This window comes from Hemitrygon akajei, unplaced genomic scaffold (genome assembly GCF_048418815.1).
Source record: "Hemitrygon akajei unplaced genomic scaffold, sHemAka1.3 Scf000065, whole genome shotgun sequence".
In the NCBI taxonomy this organism is placed as follows: domain Eukaryota; kingdom Metazoa; phylum Chordata; class Chondrichthyes; order Myliobatiformes; family Dasyatidae; genus Hemitrygon; species Hemitrygon akajei.
In genome coordinates, this window is record NW_027331951.1 from 4,281,503 (window position 1) to 4,305,339 (window position 23,837).

Genomic DNA, 23,837 nt, shown 5'->3' on the forward strand with positions numbered 1-23,837 from the left:
GAGATTGGGAAGAATTTATTTTGCTAGAGACGGGTGAAGCTGTGGAATTCGTTGTTACAGGCGGCTGTGGACGAGAAGCTACTGGACAGAGAGTGATAGATTCCTGACCAGACAGAGCATGCAGAGAACGGAGCGAAAGCTGGACATTGGGAATAGGGGTTGATCAGCCATAAACAAGTGGTGGACTGACCAGATGGAGCAAATGGCTTAATTCTACCATTCTGTCGTATGATGGCATTTGAAATTCCTGGGATATTGGGTATCAGCGTCTCAGAGGGTCTACACTGGGCACAACACATTTATGTGACACGAAGAACGTGTCATGTTCCTGACAGAACAGCCACAGATATCCAGGATTCAACACTCCCAGTCGACGGAGAGTAGTTCGCTGTCACTTTCCCTTTAAGACTCAGACTGCCAATTATTGTCTGCCAATGATCCTTCATGGAATGTCTGTCGGTGATGGCCTCGCGCCGAGCACTCAGTGCTCAACCGTACGGGATCCATTTCTTGTACTGTTGTTTGTGACTTTATCTTTGGATTTCATCACTGTGGTCTTGTTTATTTCGAGTCTGAGCCGGAGTGTATTCTGGACTCTACTCGGCCCTTGCCTTCTCCACCATCCATATCTCTCCCGGTACAGAGGGGATTACAAGGTTAGGGGTCTGAGGGAGAGTGGTCTGTCATTGAGGACTCGCGAATTTCTCCGGATGTACTGTGGAGAGCGTTCTGACTTGTCGCATCGCCGCCTGGTGTGGAGGCTGCAACGCAGAGGGTCGCCAGAGGCTGCAGAGGGTTCTAGACTCAGCCAAGCCCATCACGGGCACAACCCTACCCTCCATCGGGGACATGTTCAAGAAGGAATGGCTCGGGAAGACCACATCCATCAGCGAGGTCCCCCTCCCGCCGGGAAATGCCCTGTGCTTATCGTTACCATCGGGGAGGAGGTACAGGCCCCTGAAAACTCAACAATTTATAAACAGTTGCTTCCCCTCCGCCGTCAGTTTGAGAACGCTCCCTAAACACTTAAACACTCCCTCGGTATTATCCTTTTTTTTTGCAATATTTATTAACTTCCCCTATTTACGTTAATTTTACATCTTCGCACTGCACTGAAGTCACGTTGTAGTTGCAGGAAAGGTCGGTGAGGCCGCGCTTGGAGTACGGTTTTCAGTTCTGCTCGCCCTCCTGTAGGAAAGACACCACTGAGATGGAAAGAGTGCGGAGGGAGATTTACGAAGATGTTGCCGGGTCTCGGGGGTCTGAGGTATGGAGAGAAGACAAGAAGGATGAGTCTTGATGGGACTTTGCTCCTTGGAGCGTAGGTGTAAAGCCAGGGGAGGCACAGATAGGGTGAATGTGCACATTCATTTTCTCCTGAGTTGGGGTATCGAAAGCTGGTATGCACAGAATTGAGGTGAGAGTGGGTGGAGAAAACGGTGAGGAGAGGCAGGGAATGGGTTAAGAGAGAGAGAGAGGGAGAGTGAGAGAGATGTGGAGAAGCGGAATAAGTTGGTGAGAAGAAGGGCAGAGAGAGAAGAGGAGTGAGTAGGAAGGAGGAGTAAATGGAGGGAGTGGGGTAGTTCGGGGCAGGGAGGGGAGAAGGGTGGTCTAGGTGGAAAGAGGGAAAGTAGGGGGAGAATCAGGATGCGAGTAGAGGAGGAGACTGGGGTAGGAAGGAGGGGAAGAGAGGGTGGTTGGGGATGAAAACATGGGGGATGAGGGTGAGGTAGATTGAATGCGGAGAAGTGGGGTGAAGTCATTTGATTGAAGTCGGCCCCACGGTGTGATGACACAGACCTCGGATCTCTTCAGGAACATCAGGGTAAAAAGGTGCCGACTTCTCGCAGATGAATCTGAAATTACGTTTGCAACTGTAACTGGAAATGTAACTCCATCCTTGCGATTCGCACTTACGGCAGGTGGGCGATCCATAGTTCAACTCGTACAAAAGATCAGAGGCCACATTCCTTTCAAAGAGGTTTAGACAATTTCAACAGAGTCAAACAGATCCTGCAGACAACCGGAGACCGTCGCCAAACTAATCCCACTAATCCGCGCTCTCCAAGCATCACCTTGTCAGCCTCTAAACTTATCCTATGACACCGCGCTAACCCCACAGCCCCGGGTCCATCGCCGTACGAATCCCATTACACCGCTCTCCCCTACAATCCCGAATCAGCTCCCAAATTAATCCCGCAGCACCACCCTCTCCCGACAAACCTGAGTCAGTCAACAAACTAATCCCACTGTCTCACTCTCCCCACAACCCTGTCTTTCTCCAAACTGATCGGACAGACTCACTGTCTCCCCACAGATCTGTGTCAGAACTCAAACTAATCCCACTGCCGGATTTTCTCCCCACGACCTCGTTTCAGTCTCCAAACTAATCCCACTGTCCCACTCTCCCCACAACCCTGTCTTTCTCCAAAATGATCTCACTGACTCACACTCTCCCCACAGATCTGTGTCAGTCTTCAAACTAATCCCACTGACCCACTCCCACACCATAGAGCTGCAACAGTCCAAAACTCACCTGTCCGCGCATTTTCCAATCCAGTATGTTACGTATCGATAGACAGCACTGGAAACAAACTTCTGTGAAATTAAATCCGTTCAGTTAATGTTTAGAACCAGACTCTCTAAGTGCATATCCATGTGAAGGGACGGTACAGAGAGGGAATCACACAGTGTCTGAGCTAGGGAGTGTGGAGTGAGCTTCACTCTGTGTCTGACCACGTGAGTGTGTGATGGGACGATGTGGAGGGAGATTCACTCTGTGTCTGAACCCGGGAGTGTGTGATGGGACGGTGTTGAGGGATTTTCACGGTGCCAAACCCTGGGAGTGTGCAATGGTACAGGTGGAGGGAGCTTCACTCGGTGTCTCACCTCGGGAGTATGTGATGGGACGTTGTGGAAATTGCTTCAAACTGTGTCTCAAATCAAGAGTGCGTGGTGGGAAAGTGTGGAGGGAGTTTCACTGTGTGTCTCACCCCGGAAGTTCTTGATTATTAATATCTCGTCTCACGGTAGGACATACCTTTTCCTCGTCTGAATCTATTTCGAGGAGCCTCGAGTCGTGTTCTGAACAATGTCCCATCGCTCCATCATAAGATTTTGAGATCTCGGATATGAAATAACACCGGTCCTCTTTTTTGATCCAGTCATGGGGACACATCGTCTCTGCAACTCAAGAACAAGAAACCGTGAATCTCCCTCCAGAAATCCCGTTGCATCAACAGGGATCATAAAAAGTTAAACTCCCTCCATACCGTCCAATCACACAATCCCGGGGTCAGACACAGAGTGCATCTCCCTCCACACCGTCGCATCACACAATCCCGGAGTCAGACACAGAGTGAATCTCCCTCCACACCGTCCCAAAACACACTTCCGGGGCCAGACACAGAAGAATCTCCCTCCACACTGTCCCATCACACAATCCCGGGGTCAGACACAGAGTGCATCTCCCTCCACACCGTCCTATCACACAATCCCGGGGTCAGACACAGAGTGCATCTCCCTCCACACCGTCGCATCACACAATCCCAGGGACAGACACAGAGTGAAACTCCCTCCACACCGTCCCATCACAATAACGCGCGGTCTGACACAGAGTGAATCTCCCTCCACACCGTCAAATCACAACTCCCGGGATGGATGTGAAGTTTTCTCCACACCGAACCATCACAGGCTTCTGGTATCAGACTCAGAACGAAGCTCACACCACACAGTCACATCTCTCATTCTAGTAGTCAGAGAGCGAAGCCCACCTCTTCCGAGTGAAACTCTTTAAGCATAATCTGTTCACACAGTCAGGGTTAGACGCAGAGTGATGTTATACAGTACCCGTCCGGACGCATCACGCACGCCGGGGATCAGACGGTTGGTGTCGCTGTTTCCTCACCCTCCCTTCACACTTTCCAGGGTCGGACACAGAACGGAACTCCCTCGACTTATCCAACTTCCGGTAATTCTCTCCCCCTCCTTTCCACCATCCCAGTTTCACTCTGCCTCCTCCTCCAGATGCCTATCACTTCCCTCATGGTTCCAATTGCTTCTACTTCCCATAGTGTTTTCCCCTTACACTCCTTCTTCACCTTTCCTGCCTATCCCCTCGCTGCTTCCCCTACCCCGCCCCTTGATCTTTCCACTTACTGGTTTTCACCTGGCACTTACAAGCCTTCTCCTTCCCACCCTCCCCCACGTTCTGTGTAGGTCCCGTGAACAAGTCCCCCCCCCCCCACCCTTCAGTCCTGACGAAGGTTCAAGGCAATCCAACGTTTTCTGCTCGACCTGCTGAGTTCCTCAAGAGTGTTGTGCGTGTTCATTTGACCCCAGCATCTGCAGAGTATTTTGTGTTGAAGCTTCCTCCACACCGTCCTAACACACACTCCCGGGGTCAGACACTAGATGTCGCTCCTTCCATACCGACCCATCACACTTTCCGCGGTCAGACACTGAGGAAATCTCCTTCCACACCGTCTGATAACACACTCCCGGGGTCAGACACTAGATGTCGCTCCTTCCATACCGAACCATCACACTTTCCGCTGTCTGACACTGAGGAAATCTCCTTCCACACCGTCTGATGACACACTCCCGGGGTCAGACACTAGATGTCGCTCCTTCCACACAGTCCCATCACACATTCCTGGGTCAGACACAGAGTGAATCTCCTTCTTCACCGTCCCATCACACACTACCGGTGTCAGACACAGAGTCAATCTCCCTCCATACCGTACGATCACACACTCCCGGGGTCAGACACAGAGTGAATCTCCCTCCACACCGTCCGATCACACACTCCCGGGGTCAGGCACAGAGTTAATCTCCTTCCGCACAGTCCCATCACAGACTATCGGGGTAAGTGATGGAGTGAAACTCTCCACCTCCTCCCTCTCCGTCTCTCACCCCATATTATATGGAGCAGTTGAATCGGGGGCTGTCGCCTCACCTCTTATCCTGGTCAGGTATTGGCAAATCTGATCTTTGGTTTCATTGATGTTTCTGTACTTCATTTCGAGCTGATTGAACTGATGACGGAGATCGTTGTACGTTCGATTCAGCTCCGAGAGATCCGAGTAGAGGGTAGTAATGTTGTTTTCGAGGATAGTGAGGTTGTTGTTGAGGGCGGAAAGATTCTTCAGACAGTTTCTCTGTGAGAGATCCAGGCTTGTGTTCTCGGATGTCCTGGATTTAAGGGTTGAGTTCAACTTGTAGACTTGCTGTTGATATTGGCACTTGGTCCTGTTTATCTCCTGATGTTGTTCCCAAAGTCTCCGGTAGTTTCGGTCGGAAGTGATCAGAGACTGACGAGTCTGTGATACTGAGAGTGATAGCAAGTGGTATGTCAGTGACACGGTGTGAGGTGTGTCGGTGTCAGATGAGAGGAGTGTCTGTGTCACAGTGAGAAGTCTGTCTGTGACGAGGTCTGAGGAGTGTCGATGTCACGGTGTGTGGAGTGTCGGTGTCGCACTGAGGTGCGTGTCTGTGTAATAGTGAGGGGTGTGCTTGTTTCACAGTGAGGAGTGTGTGGTTTTCACAGCGATGTTCCTGTTTGTATACGTCGGTGACGCAGTGAGGGGAGTATCGGTGTCACGATGTGGAGAGTGTCAGCGTCACGGTGTTGGGAGTGTCCATGTCGCAGTGATGGGTGTGTTAGTATCACGGAGAGGGCACTGTCGATGTCACGGAGAAGGGTGTGTAGCTCCCACGGTGAAGGCCGTGTCAGTGTCACGGTGAGTGTACTGTCATGCACGGTGTGAGGTACTGTCATAATAATGGTAACGGTCTTCTCTATGCTACGTTGAGGGTAGCGTCTGTGTCACGGTGGGGAACTTGTCGCTGTCACTGTGAGGGGCGTTTCGACGTCAGGGTGAGGGGCATGTTGGTGTCAGGGTGAGATTTTTGCGCTAACGTTTCATTCCACACTGTTAGTTTACGGCCGGACTCCACCCGGATCCCATTCCACTCACCATAGATCGAGAGCCCGACCACTGTCGCGACGAGGCCGATCGTAACTAGGCAGAGTAGGCAGATCTTACGGCAGGTTCTATTTCCGATGTTCTGTTTCGGCTCCTGTTTCTGCGCACCTGTAGAGAGCCCATTCAGCGTGTGTGTGAATTCAGCCGTGACCCCACTGGAAATCCCTCCCTCCCACACTCCGCTAAAGCGAGACGACCCAGGTGTCCGACCTCTCGTTGTAACACATGCCATTGAATCCCGACAGAGTCCTGTTAAACCTCTCCGGAGCCTCCCCAACGCCCTTCCGATAATGGGGTGACCAGAACTATATACAATACGCCTGATTCAGCCTAACTAGTGATTTTTTATAAAGTTGCAACGTAACTCCCTGACATTTGTACTCAATGCCCCGACGAACAAACGCAAGAAGACAGAATGTAGAACAATACAGCGCAGTACAGGCCCTTCGGCCCACAATGCTGCGCCAACCTTTAAACACTGCCTCCCATGTAACCCGACACATTAAATTCCTCCATATACCTGTCTAGTAGTCTCTTAAATTTCACTAGTGTATCTGCCTCTGACTCAGGCAGTGCGTTCCACGTACCAGCCACTCTCTGAGTAAAAAACCTTCCTCTAATATCCCCCTGGAACTTCCCACCCCTTACCTAAAAGCCATGTCCTCTTATATTGTGCAGTGGTTCCCTGGGGAAGAGGCGCTGGCTGTCCACTCTATCTATTCTTGTCAATATCTTGTATCCTCTATCATGTATCCTCACATCTTCCATCCCTCCGGAGAGTAAAGCCCTAGCTCCCTTAATCTCTGATCGTAATGCACACTCCCTAAACTAGGCAGCATCCTGGTAAATCTCCTCTGTACCCTTTCCGATGCTTCCACATCCTTCCTATAGTGAGGCGACCAGAACTGGACACAGTACTCCAAGTGTGGCCTAAAATGCCATGGGCCTTCTTAACTATCCCCCCACAAAACTGTGCAGCCATGTTCAGCGAGCTATGACCATGCATCCGAAGATCCTCTGCCCATCTAAAGTAAAGACATGTTCGGCTCAGCATTGTAGGCTGAAGGGTCTGTTTTGTGCTGTAGGTTCTCTATGTTGATGGCTGATCCAGTATACAATTGGCTCGGCGATAGGAAACAAGGTTTAGGGTTGCAGTCCGTTTCTCAGACTGAAAGCCCGTCACTAGCGGTTTTCACGGGTGGTCGGTTGTGGGACTATTGATCTTTGTCAACTATATCGACCATTTATTGCAGATTAAACAGTACGCGGTGTTTTAAGCAGTGGAGGCATTTATCCCTTCTCGATTAGCCGGAGAAGTTGGCCGAGCAGGAGCATATACATTTTATGTTGAGCTCTGGCATTTCAGGACAAACAACAGGGTAGGACTTACACGGTCAACTGGAAATGTTAAAGAACGGAGGGCTACAAGTACAAGGTTCACTGAAACTGAAGTCACAGGTAGACAGAGACCGTGGAGAACATTGTTGAACCGAGGGACCCAGGGGTACAGGTCCCCAGTTCCTGGAAAGTGGAGTCATAGGTAGGCAGGGACCCCAGGGTGTGTTGTAGAACAGAGGGACTCAAGGATACAGGTACATGGGTCTCTGAAAGTGGAGACATAGTTTGACGGCGGTAAAGAAGACACACTTGGAGTAGAGTGTTCCGGTCCGTCGTCGTCCTCTGGATAAGATGCCACTGAGCTGGAGACAGTGCAGAGGAGATTTACGAACATTCAGGGACTCGAGTGATTGCGCTATGGAAATCAGTCAGGCAGTTTGAGACTATATGCCTGGGGGCGCAGAGGTGACCTTACAGATTTGTATAAAGCCACATGGGGCATAGACAAAGTGAACGCACAGAGTCATTTTTCTCTAGGCTTGGATAACCGAGGACCAAAGCGCTCAGGTATAAGGTGATAGCAGTAGGTGATGCAACTGGGGAGAAGAGTGAGAACATTTTTTTTTACCCAGACAGTGGTCCGTCTGTGGGACGAGCTGCCAGAGGAAGTGTTTGAAGCAGATGCATTAGAACTTGAAAACTTTTGCGGAAAGCACGGAACCCCTTCAGAGTGATGTCATTATTGTGAACTCTGACCTGTCTGTGCAGCCACTGACACTTCGGCGGGTCCCGAGGCAATGGGAGGATCTTCATAATCATCGATGTGAAGTTCGTCTTTCGGTAGTTTCAGCACTGAGTAGGTGGAGTTCAGACCGTCTGATAGAGAATGAGAGAGAGAAGGAGAAATAGAAGGAGGAGAGGCCGGTAGAGAATGTACGTTGTCTATCGGCGACGGTTATTTCCAAAGGGAGCTCTGAGAGTGTTAGTCCATTGTACGTGGCCTGTCAGTGGCTATAACCGGAGCACCAGTCGTGAGTTGGACAGCAGGGAAGGTTCAGGCATAAAAGGGAGACACTGCCTAGCGGAGCGGTCATCAGAAGAGCGGTTATCAAAGGAGTGATCTGAGACAGAGTAGTGGGGCTTTGGCTGCTTAGGGACCTGGTTAAGGAACTGGAGATGCAGCCTGATGACATTCTAATGGTCATGGAAAGTGAGGAGGTGCTAGAGAGGAACAATAGGGAAGTAGTCACACCAGGGCTTGGGAACCAGATAAGTGGGCAACAGTCAGGAGAGGGAAGAGCAGGAGTCAGGCACTAGAGAGAACCCCAGTGGCTGTCCCTCTTAACAATAAGTACCCCTGTTTGAGCACTGTTGGGAGGGGGAGTGGTTGGTGACGGCATACCTATGGGATGCAACTATGGCGGCGCCTCTGGCATAGGGTCTGGCCCTGTGGCTCAGAAGGATAGGGAAGGGAAGAGAAAGACAGCAGTAACAGGTGACTATATAGTTAGGGGGTTCAGACAGGCGACTCTGTGGACACTGGAAAGAAACGCGGAAGGTCGCTTGCCTCCCAGGTGCCAGCTCGTGTGTAACGAGCTTCCAGTTGAAGTGGTAGAGGCAGGTTCGGGATTGTCATTTAAAGTAAAATTGGACAGGTATATGAACAGGAAAGGAATGGAGGGTTATGGGCTGAGTGCGGGCCAGTGGGACTAGGTGAGTGTAGGCGTTCGGCACGGACTAGAAGGGCAGAGATGGCTTGTTTCCGCGCTGTAATTGTTATATGGTTATACGGTTATACAGATTCACTTCAGGTCCTCAACACGATCCACAACACCACCGTATCATCTGTAAACGTACCAAACCACTCATCTGAACTGTCATCCGGGTCATTCCCACACATCACAGACAGGAGAGGTGCCGGTTACATCCAGAGATACCGATCACTTCATGTTGTGGAGCAACGTAAATCAATCACAGAATGCAGAATGACGGGTCACAGTTACAGAGAATGTGCGGTTCAGGCAGAGAATAAGCTGCAGCGGCAAAGGGGAAGCAGATTGCGAGGTCAAGAGTACACTTTGCATGGTAGAGGACGGATCAATAGTCTGATAACTCTGGGGTAGAAGCTGTCCTTGAGCCCACAGAGACATGCCTTCGCATCTTCCCTCCGATGGAAAGGTGCAGAAGACAGAATGGCCGGCCTGACTGGAGGTGGTTCTGTGATGCTGCTGGCTGCTTCATCGAGGCACCAGGAACTGTGGACGGGGTTCATGGAAGGGACGCTGGTTTCCGAGAAAGGCTCAGCTCTTTCCACAGCGCTCAGCACGTTCTTGCCGTCACGGGTGAAGCGGTTTCAAGATTTTGAGTGAGGAACAATGCTCAGCAGTCACTTGCGGTCACGAGTGAAGCAGTTTCTATATTGTGAGTGAGGAACCAGGGCGGTTCATGAGAACAGGGAAGTAGACTGGATGAATAGGGAATTCTATAACGCATTTAACGTTTCCAGCTGGTGGGCTACTCTGTAAAATGGTGGGGGGCATAGCGAAATCTGCCTGACTGATTTCTGCTCATGGGCAGAGATAATGTATGTTGACTGTCAAGTTCTCAGATTGTTTATCCCACTGGAAGATGGATGGAAGGGACATCGGGAGGGACGGAGAAGCAATGGAGCGGTTAGACAGGGAGGGCGAGGGGAAGATATGGAGTGTGGAAGATAGTGGGGGAAGGGAGGTACTAGATTGCGTGAGACCTAGGGAGAGTTGTCGGATAATTTGACAGGGAGGACAGAACAAGCACGGGTAGTGGGTGTATCGTACGTAGAGTTGAAAAGGGCTATGGATAAATGTTCAGATAGTAGACTGCTCTGGAGGATGATGTGGAACCAAAGGAGATCGGTCTCACTAATTTGAGGACTGATCCAGTCAGGTTGGTAGATGTAATATACACAGATTTAACAAGGTCCCAGATGAAAGTTGGTGTAAGCCATGAAAGATGGCTGACAGGATATAAAATTGGCTCGGCGGTGGGAGCAAAGTTTGAGGGTGGAAGTTCGTTTCTCAGACTGAAAGCCGGTCACTAGACAAGTTTGCCAAAATGTCGCTAGTGGGACCAAGGATCTTTGTCAATTATGTAAACCATTTGGAACAGATTACACAATGCGCGATTGATAAGCTTGCTGATTGCTAGAATGGTTCGGGAGTGTTTAAACTAATTTGCAAAGGGGATGGGACCCGGAGCGATAGAGCAGTGAAAGAAGTGCATGGAGTAAAGACAGATCTAACATATAGAGAGGCTTTGAGGAAAGAGAAGCAGAATAAACGGTCTACAGGTAGTAAGGTATAAGGGCTAAAGTGTGTGTAAGAATGCAAGAAGCATCAGGAACAAAGGTGATGACCTGACAGCTTGGATACATGCATGGGATTATGATGTAGTGGTCATTACAGAGACATGGCTGGCACCAGGGCAGGAATGGATTCTCAATATTCCGGGATTTCAGTTCCTTAAAAAGGGTGGGGGATGTGGAGGAGGGGTGGCATTACTGGTCAGGGATACTATTACTGCTACAGAAAAGGGTGGGTAATATAGCAGGATCCTCTTTTGAGTCAGTATGGGTGGACGTCAGGAATAGGAAGGGAGCAGTTACTCTCCTGGGGAGTTCTATAGGCCCCCTGTTGGCAGCAGAGATACCGAGGAGCAGATTGAGAGGCAGATCTTGGAAAGGTGCAAAAATAACAGGTTGTTATAATGGTTGACTTTAACTTCCCTAATATTGATTGGCACTTGATTAGTTCCAAGGGTTTAAATGGCGCAGAGTTTGTTAAGTGCGTCCAGGATGGATTCCTCTCACAGTCTGTTGACAGGCCGACTAGGGGGAACGCCATACCAGATCTAGTATTAAGTAACAAACCGGGTCGTCATAGATCTGTCAGTGGGTGAGCATCTGGGGGACAGTGATCACCTCTCCCTGACCTTTAACATTATCGTTGAAAAGAAAATAATCAAAGAGAACAGGAAAATGTTTAATTGGGGAAGGGCAAATAATGAGGCTATAAGGCTAGAACTTGCGGATGTGAACTGCGATGAGGTTTTCGCAGGAAAATGTACTATGGACATGTGGTCGATGCTAAAGGATCTCTTGCAGGATGTTAGGGATAAATGTGTCCAGGTGAGGAAGATAAAGAATGGTAGGGTGAAGGAACCATGGGTGACAAGTGAGGTAGAAATTCTAGTCAGGTGGAAGACAGCATACATGAGGCTTAGGACGCAAGGTTCAGATGGGTCTATTGATGAATATATGGTAGCAAGATAGCAGTTTAAGAAGGAGCTGAGAAGAGCAAGAAGAGGGCATGAGAAGGCCCTGGCGAGTAGGGTAAAGGAAAACTCCAGACATTTTTCAATATGTGAAGAACAAGTGGATGGCAGGAGTGAAGGTAGGACCCATTAGAGATAAAAGTGGGAAGATGTGGCTGGAGGCTGTGGAAGTGAACGAGGTCCTCAATGAATACTTCCATTCGGTATTCAGCAATGAGAGGGAACCTGATGACTGTGAGGGCAATATGAGTGAGGTTGATGTTCTGTAGCATGTTGCCATTAAGGGAGAAAAGTTGTTGGAGTTATTAAAATACATTAGTACGGATAAGTCCCCGGGGCCTGATGGAATATTCCCCAGGCTGCTCCACGAGGCGAGGGAAGAGATTGCTGAGACTCTGGCTAGGTTAATTGTGTCCTCTTTGTCCACGGGATTGGTACTGGACATGTTGGATGGAGGCGAATGTTGTCCCCTTGTTCAAAAAAGATAGTAGGGATAGCCCGGGTAATTATAGACCAGTGAGTCTTACGTCTGTGGTGGGAAGGCTGTTGGAAAAGATTCTTAGAGATAGAATCTATGGGCACTTAGAGAATCATGGTCTGATCAGGGACAGTCGGCATGGCTTTGTGAAGGGCAGATCGTCTCTAACAAGCCTGTTAGAGTTCTTTGAGGAGGTGACCAGGCATATAGAAGAGGGTTGTTGCAGTGGATGTGATCTACATGGATTTTAGTAAGGCATTTTACAAGGTTCCGCACGGTAGACTTATTCAAAAAGTCAGAAGGCATGGGATCCAGGAATATTGGCCATGTAGATTCAGAATCCGCTTGCCTGTAGAAGGCAGAGGGTCGTGGAGGAGGGACTAGTGGTGCACCAGAAGGATCTGTTCTGGTAGCTGTACTTTTCGTGATTTTTATTAACGACCTGTATGTGGTGGTAGAAGAGTGGTTTGGCAAGTTTGCAGACGGCACAAAGCTTGGTGGTGTGGTAGATAGTGAACAGGATTGTCGAAGATTACAAAGAGACATTGATAGGATACAGAAGTGGGCTGAGAAGTGGAAGATGGATTTCAACCCCGGAGAATTATGAGGTGGTACACTTTGGAAGGACAAACTCCAAGTCAGAGTACAAATTCATTGGCAGGATACTTGGTAGCGTGGAGGAGCAGAGGGATCTGGTGTTGAATGTCAACTGATCCCTGAATGTTGCCTCACAGGTAGATAGGGTAGTTAAGAAAGCTTATTGCGTGTTAGCTTTCATAAGTCGAGGGATAGAGTTTAAGAGTCACGGGGTAATGGTGCAGATCTATAAAACTCTGGTTAGGCCACACTTGGAGCACTGTGTCCAGTTCTGGTTGCCTCACTATAGGAAAGATGTGGAAGCATTGGAATGGGTACAGAGGGGACTTACCAGGGTGCTGCCTGGTGTAGATACTGTGGATTATGATCAGAGATTAAGGGAGCTAGGGCTTTGCACTTTGGAGAGAAGGAAGATGAGAGGAGACATGATAGAGGTGTACAAGATATCCAGAGGAATAGACAGAGTGGATACCCATCGTCACTTCCCCAGGGCACCACTGCTCAGTACAAGAGGACATGACTTTAAGGTGTAAAGTGGGTTTCTTCATTTTCTTTGTTACTGCGTATGTTAATCAAAATGGCTTCTTTTTTTTGTTAAAAGTAGGTATGTTTGTTTGTTGCGAGAGAGTGCTGGAAGCTTGTTTGGGTTAAAATTTACTGATAAGTTGAATTGTATTCCTTTGTAAACCAATTGGGATTAATGTTGTTCTTTCTTGTGAGTCTGTAAGCTATTGTTGGCGGGCATTTTGGGATGATCGGCGCGAGGAGGTGAGAGATAGGACGCGATGCTGTAAACTGGGCGACGAACAGACCCCAAGCGGGGGATCCGAGGCCAGGAGGTACCCCGAGGAGAGGAGATGAAGCTAGATGTGCTTGGTTGACCACTTCGGGTGGTCCTGAGCTGCGAGTCGAGGAGTTCGGAGGGGATCGAATGGTGGGCAGTAGACTTCAGTAATGGAGCTCCAACGGTTGTGCACGAAGTTGTTTGGACTTTGATAAGTTTGGCACCTTTTCTGTATTTTCATTTCCTTAATATACACTGTATCGTTATTAATCACTTAGTTATGGTAATCTTTATAAATTGTACTCATTTAATCGCATATGGTGTACTGTCTGTTTTTGGGCGAGGCGGGGACATCACACAGCATCCACACCAGCTGATTACCTATTCTGGCGGGGCCGAAGGCTGCTCCCCCTAGACGAGAACGAACTGAGCGAGCCTGAGGCGGCCCAGCGGGTTCCAGGGATATAAAACTAAGAAAGAAAGGGGAGAGAGTGGGAGAAGGGGGAGGGGAGAGAGGAGTGCGAGGTGTGACAGATGAATGGTCGGGCATCTGACGAGAGTGTGATGGAAGGTGGAAGTTGCAGAGGGATGGGGAAGAGAACAAGAAAATTTCAGAGAGACGGGAAATAGAGAGGCGAGAGAGCGTCGAGGAGCGGAAGAGATGGGTGGAAAGAGAGGAGGGGAAGGCGTGGAGGGTAGATGAGCGGAAAGCCCAGCGACAGAGAGAGGTGGGAAGAACAAGCGGGGTTGACGGGGTTATGAGAGTGAGCAGAGAGAGTGAGTGATAGAGTGCGAGAGTAAGGGGAGGGAAGTTCAAAGGGGTTATTAGAGGAAGGTTTTTCACTCAGATAGTGGTTGTTGCCTGGAATGCTCTGCCTGAGTCAGTGGTGTAGGCAGATACACTAGTGAAGTTTAAGAGACTACTAGACAGATATATGGAGGAATTTAAGGGGCGGAGGTTTATGAGAGGCAGAGTTTGAGGGTCGGCACAACATTGTGGACCGAAGGGCCTGTACTATGCTGTGCTATTTTATGTTCTATGTTCTATGAATGTACTGCTGGCGGCTGGTAAAAAGACTCTTACTAGGAAAAGTTTATCACAGGAGACCTAATCTTAAATGCATGGATGGAAATTACAATGTGCATTTAAAAAATGGAGAAGATAACAGCATCTGTCATAAGTCGGATCAATTTGATTTGATTTGGAACAAATTACTCCCTAACTGTACATCGTTTTCTCCTTTCGCTTGTTGTTTCTTTCCTCTCTTTTCTATAAGTGTATACCTCAGATAAATATTATGTGGATATTTTTGGCATATATGACGATATAATAAATATGTACAATATCTGAAATACATATAACCATATAACAATTACAGCACGGAAACAGGCCATCTCCGTCCTTCAAGCCCGTGCCGAACGCTGACTCTCGCCTAGTCCCACTGACCCGCACTCAGCCCATTACCCTCCATTCCTTTCCTGTCCATATACCTATCCTGTACTATTCTATGTTCTATGTTCTTGATATGGGAAACAGTGAAGACAGTTACCTCTTACAGTGGGATCTCGATTCGCTGGGAAACTGGGCCGAGCAGCAGCAAATACAATTTATTTCCGATAAATGCGAGTTGTCAAATTTCAGGAAGACAAGTCAGGGTGGGACAGTCACTGTGAAGAGGAGGAGCCCTGGGAAGTGTTACAGAATAGACGGACTCAGGGCTACGAGAAAATGGTTCCCAGAAATTGAGGTCAAGGATAGATAGGGCAGTAAAGATTGCATCTTTATGAATCAAGGCACTGAATACAGGAGTCGAGAGGTCACTTTGCAGTTGTACAGGATGCAGGGTATGCCGACCGTGGAGTACAGTGTTAAGTTTTTGTCCACCTGCTGCAGGTGAAATACCACTGTGCAGCAAAAATTGCAAAGGGAGCTTGATGGGGATATTGCCGAGACTCGAGGGACTGATTTATGTAGATAAGTAAGGCAGGTTAAGATTTTATACCTTGGAATTCATGGGTGACCTTACAGAGATTTATAAAACCACGTGGGGCAAGACAAGGTGAATGCGCAGAGTCATTTTCTATAGACTGGGAGAATCGAGGATCAGAGCGCACAGTTCTGAGGTGACAGCAGAACGAGATTTAACAGCGGACCAGAGTGACAATGATTTTAAGCAGACGCTGCTCTGTCTGTGGAAGGAACTGCCAGAGAAATGGTCGATGCAGATACATTAGCACTTGTACACTTGTGCGTATAGCACGTGACCCCTTCAAAACGTGATCACTGACCTGCCTCCGCAGTCACTGGCATTTCTCCTGGTCCCGACGCAATAGGAGGATCTCCTTCCTTCGCGATGAGAAGTTCATTGTGGCGAAGGTTCAGCTTAGAGTAGGTGGGGTCCAGACCATCTGGTAGTGAATGGAAGAGTATGTGAGATAGAGACAAATAGAAGGGCAAGGGACAGGTAGAGAATGGGGGGGGGGGGAGTGAGAGACAGGGAGAAAATATGAGGGAGGTTAGGAAGTGAGTAGAGATTAACGTGGAGACAGAGCAGTAGAGAGAGGGATTGTCTCGGTGCGAGGAGCAAACGTTTAATGTTGCATTTCCTAGCAGTCACTAGCAGACCCATCACTAGCAGAAGCAAATGTAATTTAATTCGGATAAGTGTGAACTATCGTATTTCAGTCAGACAGCCCAGGGTCGGACTTTCACAGCGTTCCGGAGGAACACTGAGGAGTGTTGGAGAACAGAATGACCGGCGGTCCAGGAACACGGTTCCCAGAAAGTGAAGTCACAGACAGACAGGACGGTGAAGAATGCATCTGAACGCAGACCTTCATCAGAGTGTCACCGAGTACAGGAGTCAGGTGAACATGTTGCAGTTGTACAGGACGTCGGTGAGGTCACACGTGGAGTACGGAGTCCTCTCATGTCAAGTCAGGTCAAATAATTTATATTGTCATTTCGAACATAACTGCTGGTACAGTACATAGTAAAAATGAAACAACGTTTTTCAGGACCATGGTGTTACATGACACAGTACAAAAACTGGACTGCACTACGTAAAAAAAACAACGCAGAGAAAGCTACACTAGACTATAGACCTACACAGGACTGTATAATGTGCACAAAAACAGTAAAGGCATTGCGATAAATAATAAACAGGACAGTAGGGCAAGGTGCCAGTCCAGACTTCGGGTATTGAGGAGCCTGATAGATTGGGTGAAGAAACTGCTACCTAGTCTATTCGTGAGATCCCAAATGCTTTGGGGCCTTTTCCCAGACGGTAGGAGGGAGAAGAGATTGTATGAAAGGCGCATGGGGTCCTTCATAAGGCTGTTTGTTTTGCGGACCCGTTCTAGAAAAGACGCCATCAAACTGGAAATGAGTGCACGGGGAGATTTACAACGACGTTGCCGGGACTCCAGGGACTGAGTTAGGGAAAGAGGTTGGGTTGATTGCGACTCTATTCCTTGTAGCGCAGAGATGACCTTTCAGGGGTATATAAAGCCACGAGGAACACAGGCAGAGTAATTGGGTGCAATTATTTCCCCATAACCTGGACAATCGAGGACCAGAGCGCACAGGTATAAGGAGAGAGGAGAAAAAGATTCAACTGGTGAGCCGATTGACAACAGTTTGTTACCCAGATAGTGGTCAGTCTGTGGAACGAGCTGCCAGGGAATTGGTGGAGAAGAATGCATTACACACTTGGCTATTTGACAGTATGACATGTGAGCACTCCAGAATGACGTCGTTGTTGCATCACTGACCTGTTTGTGTATTGGTGAACGGTTCGACTTTCCGAATGTTCAGCTCAGTGTAGGTGGAGGTCAGATTGTCTGCGAGAGAGAGACAGACAAGGAAGAGTGAGAGCGATAGACAATCGGGGTCAGTGAGGTGCAGAGGGAAGAGAAGAGATTATAGAGAGGGAGAGAGGGCTGGAGGACAGCGAGAGGGATGAAGGGAGAGAGGCAAGAGAGGGAAGTGAGAGGGAGTAAAAAGACAGAAAAAGGGTGAAATGAATGGATGGAGTGGTTGAGAAAGGAGTGATCGAAGGGGGGCGATGGGCGGGAAAATGGAAGAGAATGGGGGACACAGAACAAGGAGAGACAGGGAATGTTAGAATGTTACCTGGGTTTCAGCACCTAAGTTACAGGTGAACAAGTTAGGTCTTTATTCCTTGCAGCGTAGAAGGTTGTGGGGCGCATTCATAGAGGTATTTTAAATTATGAGGGGGATAGATAGAGTTGAGTGGATAGGCTTATTCCATTGAGATTAGGGATATTCAAACAAGAGGACATGAGTTGAGAGATAAGGGGCAAATGTTTAAGGGTAACAGGAGGGGAAATTTCTTTACTCAGAGAGTGGTAGCTGTGTGGAATGTGCTTCCAGTAGAAGTGGTCGAGACAGGTTCGGTATTGTCATTTAAAGAAAAATTGGATAGGTATATGGACAGGAAAGGAATGTAGCGTTACGAGCTGCGTGCGGGTCAGTGGGACTAGGTGAGAGTAAGCGTTCGGCACTGACTAGAAGGGTCGAGATGACCTGTTTCCGTGCTGTAATTGTTATATGGTTATATGGAAGAAATAGGGGATAAAGTGAGGTGAAGGTAGTGAGATAGTGAGCGCGGAGAGTAGGATTGAGAGGTGAGACAGAGGGGTGAGAGAGTAGAAATTCAAGGGTGGTGAAACGTGGGAGAGAGAGGGTGGAAGAGACAAACGGAGTGAGCGAGTGAGGGAAAGAGTACAGAAGGGAGAGAGAGTGGGAGACCGGGGGACGGTGACAGAGGGAAGAGGATTAAGAAAGTGAGCGATGAGAGGGGAAGAGTTAATGGGGACGAAGGCGCAGGGAGATGCTGGGAGATAGTTAGAGAGCGGGCAGAGTGAGGGCAAGAGAGGGGAGAGTGGATGAAATGGGAAAAGAGGGATAGAGGGGAGAAGGGAGGGGAAACAGAAGAATGAGCGTGAGAGGGAAAGGGAGAGAGAAGGGGGAAGGGATAAGGCTTGTGCAGAGGAAGAAGAGAGCGAAGGGGAAAGAGGGTATTAAAATAAACTTTAGAGTACTCCCTCATCACCGCATTTCTTCCTGCCCTCTCTAAACACCACCCTGCACACGGCGCTCCTTATTCACCTGCCATCCCACAGCGCTCCCTCCTTTCGCCCTGTCAGCGCTCCCCCCTCAGTCACTCTTCCAACCGACCGCCCCGACCACGACACACCCACAACAATGCCCCTCCCATGACATTCCGTCCTCCCACACCGCTCTCTACACACACCGTTCCACGATGCTGCGTCTATACCGCCCTCCTATGCCGTTCGCTCCACGCCTCCCTTCCCAAAGTGTGCAATGGTCACGCCCCCACCCCGTCACGTTGCTTCCTCCCCGTCGCCTCTCCTGCGTGCACCCTCCGACATATTCTCAAAGAGCGAACCTTTAGGGTCAGCTAAAGTTTGCCCTGAGGTTTCGCGACAGGAATGAACACATTACATGACCACAGTCAATGCAAAAAAGATGAAACTGACTTTCACCTCTACGGACCTGGGGCTCCACGTACTATACATCAGGTTCAGCTGGGAGAAATACAGGGAGGTTCAGAAATTGGCTGAGGGTCCCTCATCATCGACCCAGTACACACACCCGGAATCAAACACCGAGTGACCCTCGCTCCACGCCGTCCCATCACACATATCCGGGGTCAGACACAGAGTGAATCTCCCTCCGCACCGTCCCATCACACACTTCTGGGGTCAAACACAGAGTTAATCTCCCTCCACACTTTCCCAACACACACTCCCGGGGTCAGACACAGAGTGAATCTCCCTCCACACCGACCCATCACAAACTCCCGGGATCAGACACGGAGTGAATCTCCCTCCACACCGACCCATCACACACTCCCGGGGTCAGACACAGAGTGAATCTCCCTCCACACCGTCCCATCGCACACTCATGGCGTCAGACACAGAGTGAAGCTCCCTCCCTACTGTACCATTCCAAACCCTCGGGGTCAAACGCAGAGGTAACTTCCATGTACACTGTCCAACACACGCTCTCGGAGTCAGACTCAGATGGAATCTACCTCCCGCCCTCCCGTCTTTCTGCACACTGTCACCTGTGTCAGTTTTTGTGGGTTTCTTATTCATGTAGGTCTCGCTGTCGTCCATTTTGTCGAGGATCCTCTGCGTCTCTGAGCTCCGGAAGGAGAAGTAACCGTTGTCAGAGGAAGCTTGTTTTGTCAAGGGAGTCAGACCGACGCCAACAAGCACGAGCTGAGCAGCTGATAAAGAGAAACCGAGAGGAGGGGGTGAGGGAGGTGCCGTGGAGAGGGATTGAGAGTGTGCGAGAGGGAGACCCACGAGATAAGAGTGGAGCAGGGAAGAGTAGTGAGAGTGAGGAGAAAGAGGAGGAGGGAGAGAGGGGAATATGGAGTGTGGGTGGAGAGAGTAGTGGGGATAATGGGATAATGAGTGGATAGAGGAGTAGAGAGGTGATGGGAGAGAGGTAGGTGTGAAGGGAAAGTAAGAGTGACGGAGATGGCGAAAACGGGAGGTGAAGAGGAAGATGTGTAGGGAAATAGAGAGGGAGGAGAATGGGAGAGAGAGGGAGAAATGTCCGCGCATTTAAAGTGACGAAAAGAGAGAGAGATAGAATGAGATGAGCGGAGAGTAGGATAGGAAGAAGAGAGGGAGGTACAGAGAAGAAAGAGGAGTGCAGGAAAGGGAGGGATGAGGGAGAAGGAATGTAGACGATGAGGGAGAGATTAGTGGAATGGGGAGAGACGAAAGGAATGGAAGGATTCTCTATCCTTTTCACTTCCTCTCTCTCCCCAGCAGTTACATCTGCATCTGTCACACAGCCTCCCTCTACAACCGTCTCGAACTTTCTCTTCCCCCTCCATATTACGCTTCTCGCCATCAACACTGTCTCTATCGTCTCCTTTCTCCCTCTACGACCACCCTTCGTCATCTCGCTCCCCACATTCCTCACACTCTCCCGACTCTCTTTTACGCCGCTACTCCACTCTCTAACAATGCCCATATGCCCTTCCCCACTCCCTATCTCTCTCCCACACTCTTCCTCTCCCCAACCTCCTTCCTTTCACCCCTCTCCTCCCTCTCCCACTCTCTCTTTCTCAAGCTTACTGTCTTCCCTTTCAATCTGAGACCGTTTCTCTCGGTCTAAACTTATTCTCCGATTCGTTCTCTGCCTCCCCGTCACTAACCCCCCTCTCTAACTTCCATGAATATCCCAAACCTGCTTCAATTTCGCTCTTCTGTCCAGATCCCATCGGCACGCTACACTCTCTCTCCCCATTCCTATCTTTCTCACTATGCTCTTCACTCAGCCCTCTCTTTCACTCTCACCTCTCCCTTTCTCCACCAGCCTCACTCTCATACTTTCTCTCTTCCCAATCTCTTTCGCCCGCACTGAACTCGCGCCTGACGAATATCAGATAACAAAGCGGACCACTGTTCCGTTTCCTGGAAAGGCGCCCCCGCTGGACAGGTACGTCCTCGTCACCATTTTTACCATCGCAATCGGGATCGGTCACACTCTCCATTGTAAGTCAGATGCGCGGGGAAAAGAGAACGTATCTTTGGAAATGATGGACGCGTAGAGAGGGAGCAGGTGGGGATTGTCCGGACTGGCGCAGAGAGAGAGAGAGTAAGACAGAAAGAGTGACACGGAGAACGTCATCATTGTCCATACACACATTCCGGGGGGTCAGACACAGAGTGAATCTCCCTCCACACCGTCCCATCACAAACTCCCGGGGTCAGACACAGAGTGAATCTCCCTCCACACCGTCCCATCACACACTCCCGGGGACAGGCACAGAGTGAATCTCCCTCCACACCGTCCCATCACACACTCCCGGGGTTCAGACACAGCGTGAATCTCCCTCCACACCGTCCCATCACACACTCCCGGGATTCAGACACAGCGTGAATCTCCCTCCACAACATCCCATCACACAATTCCGGGGTCAGACGCAGAGTGAATCTTCCTCCACACCGTTCCAGCAAACACTCCCGGGGTCAGACACAGAGTGAATCTCCCTCCACACTGTCCCATCACACACTCCCGGGATCAGACACAGAAGGAATTTCCATCCACACCGTCCCATCACATACTTTCGGGTTCAGACACAGCGTGAATCTCCCTCCACACCGTCCCATCACACACTCCCGGGGTTCAGACACAGCGTGAATCTCCCTCCACACCGTCCCATCACACACTCCCGGGGTTCAGACACAGCGTGAATCTCCCTCCACAACATCCCATCACACAATTCCGGGGTCAGACGCAGAGTGAATCTTCCTCCACACCGTTCCAGCAAACACTCCCGGGGTCAGACACAGAGTGAATCTTCCTCCACACCGTCCCATCACACACTCCCGGGGTCAGACACAGAGTGAATCTCCCTCCACACTGTCCCATCACACACTCCCGGGATCAGACACAGAAGGAATTTCCATCCACACCGTCCCATCACATACTTTCGGGTTCAGACACAGAGTAAAGCTCCCTTCACACCGTCTCATCACACACTTTCGGGGTCCGACACAGAGTGAATCTCCCTCCACACCTTCCCATCACACACTCCCGGGGTCAGACACAGAGTGACTCTCCCTCCACACCGTTCCAGCAATCACTCACGGGGTCAGACACAGAGTGAATCTCCCTCCAGACCGTCCCATCTCACACTCACGGGGTCAGACATAGAGTGTATCTCCCTCCACACCGTCCCATCACACACTCACGTGGTCAGACACAGAGTGAATCTCCCTCCACACCGTTCCAGCAATTACTCACGGGGTCAGACACAGAGTGAATCTCCCTCCACATCGTCTCATCACACACTTTCGGGTTCCGACACAGAGTAAAGCTCCGTCCACACCGTTCCAGCAAACACTCCAGGACTCAGGCAGAGAGCGAAACTCCCTCCACCTGTCTGATCAAACTCCTTCCCTCCGTCTCTGCTGCACTCACCTCTCGATGGGGACGGTGAGTCCGGTTTTAGCAGCTGCACATTCATATAAGTCTCGCTGTCGTCCATCCTGTCGAGGATCCTCTGCGTTTCTGAGCTCAGCGAGGGGAAGGAACCTTTGTCAGAGGATGCCCGTGTTGATAAAGGGATCAGAACGACACAAACAAACACCGGATGAGCAGCTGATAAAGAGACCAGAGGGAGGAGAGAGATTGAGGATGTTGGGGAGGGTGATCTAGTGAGTCGCGGGTGGCGGGGCAATGAATAGTGAGAGTGGGGAGATAGGGCGGAGGGAGAGAGATTGTTGTTGCCGGAGAGAGAGAAGAGACTAACAGCGGGCAGTCTGGTTCGAGAGAAAGAGAGAAGTGGGAGTGTGAGGCGTGACCTGGGAAAGTAAGAGATGGAGACGGCAAACGGGAGGATAGGGAGACTTGGAGAGGGACTGAGAGACAGAGGGAGTAAAGAGAGGGCGAGCAAACGGGGGAAAGAGAGATTAAGAGATGGAATGTGAGGAACGGAGAGGAGAAGGGAACGAGAGGGAGAGCGGGAAGGGTGAAGAGGGGCTCATGGAAGGGAGGAGTGAGGGAGAGAGAAGGACGATGGAGGGAGAGAGTTCTCGAATGAGCGGGACAGAGAGGAAATAATTTGAGGGAGGGGAGTGGGGAGGGAGGGGAGTAGAGAGAGAGGACAGGCGCAAGGAGGAGGAATTGGAGGGATTTGTGTCACTAATACACAGAATCCATGGTCCTTGAGATTTACATCGCCCCGGCGGTTCCTGGTTTGATCGTCGGACGCTTCCACTGCTCCGGCTCATCCCCTCTGTCCATGAGAAACCGCGGCCCCGGGACAAACACCCAAACCCCACCGAGGTGAGTGAGGAACCCCCACCCTCCCCCCTTCTCTTGCCGTCTCTGACTGTGTGTCTCTGTCTCTCCGTGAAGACTCACAAAACCAGTACAAGTACATCTCGGCACACGGAAAAGTGAGGGCCAGAGTGGAGTCCTCACCTCCTCCTTCCCCAATTCCCAATTCCCCTTCCGGCTCCTCTGCATCTCCCTCTCCCGCTCCCCTCGCTTTACCTCCCCGCTCCCTTTCTATCCTCACTCTCCCCTCCGTGTCTCTGTCTCCCGCCTCCCTACCCGCTACGCCGTGTTTATCTCTCTCTATCTCACCCTCTCTGTCTATTCTCCCCCTCACCGTAACAGCTCTATCTCCCCCTTCTCTGTCTCTATAACTCTCTGCATTCTGCCCACACCGTAATATCACTGTAACATCTCTATCACCCATCCTCCCCCCACCCCCCCCCCCCCCCCCCACACTATCCCTGACCCAGCTATCTTTATCAG

At 50.1% G+C, this 23,837-nt stretch overlaps 1 protein-coding gene across 3 annotated transcripts; it reads right to left on the bottom strand.

Moving 5' to 3' along the window:
- Nucleotides 1–1,065: 1,065 nt before the first annotated feature.
- LOC140721933 (killer cell lectin-like receptor subfamily B member 1B allele A) lies at nucleotides 1,066–22,585 on the bottom strand. 3 transcript variants are annotated; one of them, XM_073036754.1, is made up of 9 exons: nucleotides 22,494–22,585; nucleotides 17,270–17,338; nucleotides 15,785–15,904; nucleotides 8,082–8,201; nucleotides 5,979–6,095; nucleotides 4,958–5,329; nucleotides 3,041–3,183; nucleotides 2,537–2,598; nucleotides 1,066–1,970 (listed from the first exon to the last, which is right to left on the bottom strand). In XM_073036754.1, the coding sequence occupies exons 1-9, from the start codon at nucleotides 22,558–22,560 to the stop codon at nucleotides 1,760–1,762; spliced, it is 1,281 nt and encodes a 426-aa protein (XP_072892855.1). In that variant the 5' UTR covers nucleotides 22,561–22,585; the 3' UTR covers nucleotides 1,066–1,759. The 3 variants fall into 3 exon arrangements, with proteins under 3 accessions (XP_072892855.1, XP_072892854.1, XP_072892856.1); XM_073036753.1 differs by having other exon boundaries at nucleotides 3,041–3,189; XM_073036755.1 differs by lacking the exon at nucleotides 4,958–5,329.
- Nucleotides 22,586–23,837: the final 1,252 nt, after the last annotated feature.

What these genes read in the sequence shown, in the direction of transcription:
- LOC140721933 (XM_073036753.1), bottom strand. Translation starts at nt 22,560, where the DNA reads ATGGACGACAGCGAGACTTATATGAATGTGCAGCTGCTAAAACCGGAC. An exon ending in GCCAGTGACTGCGGAGGCAG is followed by an intron (nt 8,202 to 15,784) that starts GTCAGTGATCAC and finishes ATTCTCTATCAG; the next exon opens with ACGGTCTGAACTCCACCTAC. An exon ending in ATACCTGACCAGGATAAGAG is followed by an intron (nt 3,190 to 4,957) that starts GTGAGGCGACAG and finishes CTTGTTCTTGAG; the next exon opens with TTGCAGAGACGATGTGTCCC.